The 6,558-nt window shown below is 46.0% G+C and overlaps 1 protein-coding gene across 1 annotated transcript; it reads right to left on the bottom strand.

Annotated features, from left to right (window-relative positions):
- Nucleotides 1-4,081: 4,081 nt before the first annotated feature.
- LOC121846559 lies at nt 4,082-6,288 on the bottom strand. Its single transcript, XM_042322601.1, has 4 exons — nt 6,178-6,288; nt 6,024-6,082; nt 4,336-5,938; nt 4,082-4,152 (listed from the first exon to the last, which is right to left on the bottom strand). The coding sequence occupies exons 1-3, from the start codon at nt 6,198-6,200 to the stop codon at nt 4,512-4,514; spliced, it is 1,509 nt and encodes a 502-aa protein (XP_042178535.1). The 5' UTR covers nt 6,201-6,288; the 3' UTR covers nt 4,082-4,152; nt 4,336-4,511.
- Between the last annotated feature and the right edge of the window lie 270 nt (nt 6,289-6,558).

The following is a 6,558-nucleotide window of genomic DNA, read 5'->3' as shown; positions in this document are numbered from 1 at the left end:
ATTTCTTACATTGGTACCCCAGGTCATCTTAGGTTTCATTACATACAGTCGAGAAGAACTACTGAACATAAGAGCAGCGTCAACTCACCATCAGTACGACCAAGAATATGACTTTCGCGAAGCGGATCCTGTGTTCTGCCTTTCACTAGGACAACGGAATGGATCCCAGCCGGCGACCCCAAAAAGCGACTTCGAAAAAGGGGAAAACGAAGCGGTCTTCTGGTCAGACTCCGGAGACGGGTACATCGTGCACCATTCCCTTGCATTCTCCTCGCCAATGTCCAGTCTCTTGACAACAAGGTTGATGAAATCCGAGCAAGGGTAGCATTCCAGAGACTGTAACGTTCTTTGCTTCACTCACTGGAGAGACGCTATCGGAGACGGTGCAGCCAGCTGGTTTTTCCACGCATCGCGCCGACAGAAACAAACATCTTTCTGGTAAGAAGAGGGGCGGGGGCGTATGCTTTATGGTTAACGTGACGTGGTGTGGCCAAAACAACATACAGGAACTCAAGTCCTTCTGTTCACCTGATTTAGAATTCCTCACAATCAAATGTAGACCGCATTATCTACCAAGGGAATTCTCTTCAATTATAATCACAGCCGTATATATTCCCCCCCAAGCAGACACATCGATGGCTCTGAACGAACTTTATTTGACTCTTTGCAAACTGGAAAGCATTTATCCGGAGGCTGCATTCATTGTAGCTGGTGATATTAACAAGGCTAATCTGAAAACAAGACTCCCCAAATTGTATCAGCATATCGATTGCGCAACCAGGGCTGGAAAAACCTTGGATCACAGCTCGGCATTTAACACCATAGTGCCCTCCAAGCTCGTCACCAAGCTCGAGACCCTGGGTCTCGACCCCGCCCTGTGCAACTGGGTACTGTACTTCCTGACGGGCCGCCCCCAGGTGGTGAGGGTAGGCAACAACATCTCCTCCCCGCTGATCCTCAACACTGGGGCCCCACAAGGGTGCGTTCTGAGCCCTCTCCTGTACTCCCTGTTCACCCACGACTGCGTGGCCACGCACGCCTCCAACACAATCATCAACTTTGCGGACGACACAACAGTGGTAGGCTTGATTACCAACAACGACGAGACGGCCTACAGGGAGGAGGTGAGGGCCCTCGGAGTGTGGTGTCAGGAAAATAACCTCACACTCAATGTCAACAAAACTAAGGAGATGATTGTGGACTTCAGGAAACAGCAGAGGGAACACCCCCCTATACACATCGATGGAACAGTAGTGGAGAGGGTAGCAAGTTTTAAGTTCCTCGGCATACACATCACAGACAAACTGAATTGGTCCACTCACACAGACAGCATCGTGAAGAAGGCGCAGCAGCGCCTCTTGAACCTCAGGAGGCTGAAGAAATTCGGCTTGTCACCAAAAGCACTCACAAACTTCTACAGATGCACAATCGAGAGCATCCTGGCGGGCTGTATCACCGCCTGGTACGGCAACTGCTCCGCCCTCAACCGTAAGGCTCTCCAGAGGGTAGTGAGGTCTGCACAACGCATCACCGGGGGCAAACTACCTGCCCTCCAGGACACCTACACCACCCGATGTCACAGGAAGGCCATAAATATCATCAAGGACATCAACCACCCGAGCCACTGCCTGTTCACCCCGCTATCATCCAGAAGGCGAGGTCAGTACAGGTGCATCAAAGCTGGGACCGAGAGACTGAAAAACAGCTTCTATCTCAAGGCCATCAGACTGTTAAACAGCCACCACTAACATTGAGTGGCTGCTGCCAACACACTGACACTGACACTGACTCAACTCCAGCCACTTTAATAATGGGAATTGATGGGAAATGATGTAAATATATCACTAGCCACTTTAAACAATGCTACCTTATATAATGTTTACATACCCTACATTATTCATCTCATATGCATACGTATATACTGTACTCTATATCATCGACTGCATCCTTATGTAATACATGTATCACTAGCCACTTTAACTATGCCACTTTGTTTACATACTCATCTCATATGTATATACTGTACTCGATATCAGCTACTGTATCTTGCCTATGCTTCTCTGTACCATCACTCATTCATATATCCTTATGTACATATTCTTTATCCCCTTACACTGTGTATAAGACAGTAGTTTTGGAATTGTTAGTTAGATTACTTGTTGGTTATTACTGCATTGTCGGAACTAGAAGCACAAGCATTTCGCCTCACTCGCATTAACATCTGCTAACCATGTGTATGTGACAAATAAAATTTGATTTGATTTGTGTGTGTGTGTGTGTGTGTGTGTGTGTGTGTGTGTGTGTGTGTGTGTGTGTGTGTGTGTGTGTGTGTGTGTGTGTGTGTGTGTGTGTGTGTGTGTGTGTGTGTGTGTGTGTGTGTGTGTGTGTGTGTGTGTGTGTGTGTGTGTGTGTGTGTGTGTGTGTGTGTGTGTGTGTGTGTGTGTGTGAGAGAGAGCTTTTCTTTGACGTCTGTTTGGAAAAATGACTGATTTACAGTTCATGAGGGATGCTTAATCACACAATTGAAGTTTTAAGAAGATCTGACCTTTTTAACCCTTCAAAACAGCACCTATGACACCATTTTAAGGCACTTCCGGTTGCCTTTTCAGTATTTATGTTTAGAATTGACTAATCGACACAGGGTTGAATGCAATGATTTTCATAATTGCAGGTTATGTATATCAAAACACTTTTAGGGTGAATTTAACCACTTACGGTTAATTCAGAAAGCTTAGAATCGACACAGGTAGACCTCATAGTGGCCTGATGGATTGTCATCGAAGACAGGTTCATACGGCATTCATAACCCACATAGGCTGCAGGTTGAATTTAGGGGTGCATGCAATGTATTCCTATGGGGAGAGAAGTCAGTGAAAACTGTTTGATGTAAACACCTTGTTTTAACTGTTAAGGCTTAATGCCACACGGTCAAGGTTAGGCTTTCACAGATCGGGAGGACCTCAGGAACATACATGAGGTCAAATTGTGCTTCTCACCCTGATGGTTCTCTCACTGTCACCCAAAAGCAAATGAAATTTTGGGCCTACTTTTTCTCACGGTCGCTGCACTCAGAGCGAGCTACGGTCAAGCGGGGCATCTTGTTGTCCTTGCTGTGTGTGTGTGACATCTGGAGGAATGACTGATTTACAGTTCATGAGGGTTGCCTAATAACCCATATGAAGTTTTGAAAAGATCAGACCTTTTTAACCCTTCGAAACAGCACCTATGACACCATTAAGGCACTTCCGGTTTACACAGGAAGCTGAAAGTAAACACATATCCTCCTTGGGGTAGGCACTTATAGAATATTGAGTTAAGTATTTATGTTAAGAACTGACTTATTTACAGAGGGTTGAATGAGTGTGTGTTATTTCAGAAAATCACAGAACTCTCGCATAGCTCGGAAACACAATTCAAAAAGATTTGTCTGAACAAGCTGCAACTGGATCTGTAACTTAAAAAGATTTCTGGCTGGCTAAATCGCTGGTTCTTTTTTTATTGACACCGTAGGTTCATTTACTTTGACATGAAGCGGAGAAATTGCTCTATTTTCATTTTTGACCTTTAATCCCATTGAGGCCTGGACGCCATCTTGTTCGGGGCCAACTGCCCATTATGCCAAACCTATGCTCACCAAGTGTCGTCTTAAGTCTTTTCCGTTTAGGAGATAAGGCCACGTCGTGATTGGTGATGTTTTGTACATTTGCAATATGATTCCACTCGCCCTCTTGTGGGATTTACCGGGACAGCGAAAAAAAAAACGACCCAAATTTGGGAGGAGAAAAATGTTCATTTACTTTTTTGGAGAGGGGGGGGTTAATGAAATACTTCAGAGAACTTTCAGAGGGTTTAGTGACATAGAAAGCAAGTGCATTAGAGTCACCATTAATATTAAGGGCATCAGGCCCAAAACTCTGATTCAGGCTCATTGAGTGCAGAGGTCCAGTGATGCAAAATATCCTGTCAAATGCCAGAGAGCCAACATTTCTTCTACTGGAACAAGCAACCTAATTACCACAACACTGACATCCCTTTGAAGGCATTCAAAACATTTGTCTGAAAACACTTAGATAAAGACTAATATGTATTAGTAAATTTTATTTAAAACAATTGAAGTAGAGAAGTCCTGACAACACTTCCAGGTCACAGCACCTAGAAGACAAAAAGATTAGTAACAAGCATACATGAAAGCAAAGACAGGTGCCAAGGCTGCATTTACACAGGCAGACAAATTCTGATCTTTTGACTAAGCCAATCACAAAAAGATCATTGAACTGCCTATGTAAACCTAAACAGGCCAAATGGCATAAAAATACAGAGAAACTGAAATCTCACCTCAACTGGTGGCTACAGATCCCACTTTGTCATGTTCTGGACTCCCCTAAAGCTCTGGACTCAATTTAGGTTGTGCTAGGGCCTTTCTGCTTGGCAGATAGTGGTTAGGCCGTGGCTAGGCCGTGGCTTGCTGACAATTGAAGAGCTGGGTTGAGTGGCTAGGGGAGGCACTACTCCTACCGAGTAGGGTCTTTGAGCCGGTGGATTGTAGAGCCGCCGTACAATTCTGGGATGCTGTGCATGATGGTCAGGCCAAAGCGCCGAAGGTTGATCGAGCTGGCACTGCTGGTCCTGCTCTGGGTAGGGCCATAGCTGCTAGACAAGAAGCTCTGGGTGGGACGTCTGGCAGAGCTAGTGTTGGATTTCACTGCATTGAACAAATAGCTGGGCCTGTAGCTCCCCCACTGAGCAGACATTTGTCCGTACTTCCCTTGGGCAGGTTTTGCAAGGAGATTCTGGCTGTATGTTGAACCCCTTCCACCTTGGTTAGAGGTAAACAGGCTTTGGCTTGGTGTTGCACCAAGGTCAGAGCCAGGCTTGTAGGCGCCATAGGAGTTTCCACTAGCTGTAGAGCTGGGGTGAAAAAGACTGGAGCGAGAGGCCAGGCTAGAAGTAGGCATGCCGCGACTTGAGGTAGAGGCTCCATCTATTCTCTGGCCAGAGGTTTGGGCATATTGATTGGAAGTTGAAACACTTCTACTGGCAGAGTTGCTCTGGTATTGCATGACATCTTGGGAGAAGCTAGGCTTGTAGCTTTTTGTTGCACTCCCACCTTCAGTAGAACCAAAACTCAGAGGACCTGGTCTAAATGAAGTTTGTGAAGAACCACTTGAGGGAACTTCACGGTCAGGAGTGGAAATTGACCGGGCAGAGATCTCCATTGGTCCCTTGAAAGCCAAGGAAGGGAAGCTGCTCCCTTGCTTCAGGTCCTGGACATAGTGGGTGAGGGAGGCAGTTTGACCATAGAGGCTTGGGGCTCCTCTACTCCGAGTCTGGACAAGGCTTTGGTTGGGTTGTCTGGAGGTGGAGAACTTGAATTCACTCTGGGTAGAGCCATAGTTAGGAGTAGATGGTTTCAGGTTAGAGGCAGTTCTACTCTGGACATTAAACACAACATCAGGATTCTGGACTAGTCCAGAGCTGCCGGAGTGAGGCTGTACAGTACGAAGAGTGTTGGCCTGGATTCTCTTTACCTCCCAACTTGAAACTGGCCTTAATGCACTGGGGTCAGTGACACTTTGACCATAGGTTCTGCTGGCCTTGGTTTGATGCTTGTTGTGGGTGAAAGAGGATCCACTGGCTATAGAACCAGAGAGGCTAATGTCAGTATTCTTGGCACGGGTCCTCTTACCCTTTGTCTGGGCGGAGGTAAAACTGCTGGGGATAGATCCAGAGCCCCTTGGGGATGGCTGGAGGGAGCTTGGAGCAAAGCCTCCGAGTGTGTTGTATCCAGTCCCGCGGTAAGTAGCTTCACTCTGGACCGAACCAGAAGTGTGAGAGGCTGGTCTGAATTGATCCTGGGGATAGCTGCCACCTGTTTGCCTCTGCTCAACTTCCATTCTGGAAGAGCCAGAAAACCCATAGCCTCTTACTCTCTGGGCATCTAAACAGAAGGGAAGTTATAGAGTCAGTGCCAAACTTGAAGGTTGGTCTGACAAAAGTGACAACGTTTTGTGTTCATGCCTTACCACGTGGAGCCCATGTAAAACTTGAGTGTTCTGCAAACAATGAGCAAAGGAACACAATCCTGTCAAGAAAAGAAGTTGCCATTACACATCAATATTCCAAATACAAGTAGCAATCTTGCAGTTGACCTGAAACACATTGGTCAAAGAATCTTACCCCAAATTAATTCCAAAAGCCATATCAAAGCCTTAAACCACCAACAGCCCAGACAAAGCAATACTCCAATACTCTCAGTGCCTTACTGCCATGCTTAGTTGACATACCAGCGTGGTGTGTATTTATTGCCTGAACCTGCAGTTGCCATCCAATCACTGGCTTATTGATTGATCATTCTCAGCTGTATGTCTTTGTGGAGCGGACAGATTTGAAAACAACCAAGGTGAGGACAGAGGACGCAAAGAGTTAAGGAAAGACTTTTGAAATTCACACAAAGAGGGCTAACGTTATGACACCACAATGACATGCAGATGAACATGATCAATCAAACAGTGATGACAACTGGCTGTTCAGGCTATAAATATACACTCAGCTGATATA

The sequence above is a fragment of the Oncorhynchus tshawytscha genome, linkage group LG05 (assembly GCF_018296145.1).
Source record: "Oncorhynchus tshawytscha isolate Ot180627B linkage group LG05, Otsh_v2.0, whole genome shotgun sequence".
Classification (NCBI taxonomy): Eukaryota; Metazoa; Chordata; class Actinopteri; order Salmoniformes; family Salmonidae; genus Oncorhynchus; species Oncorhynchus tshawytscha.
The sequence above is the reverse complement of the archived record's forward strand: the minus strand, read 5'-3'. Positions and strand labels throughout refer to the sequence as shown.

Coding starts and splice junctions, on each gene's coding strand:
- LOC121846559 (XM_042322601.1), bottom strand. CDS start 6,200: ATGGCTTTTGGAATTAATTTGGG. Junction 6,083..6,177: donor GCTTTTGGAATTAATTTGGG/GTAAGATTCTTT, acceptor TTTTCTTGACAG/GATTGTGTTCCTTTGCTCAT. Junction 5,939..6,023: donor TTTTACATGGGCTCCACGTG/GTAAGGCATGAA, acceptor CCTTCTGTTTAG/ATGCCCAGAGAGTAAGAGGC.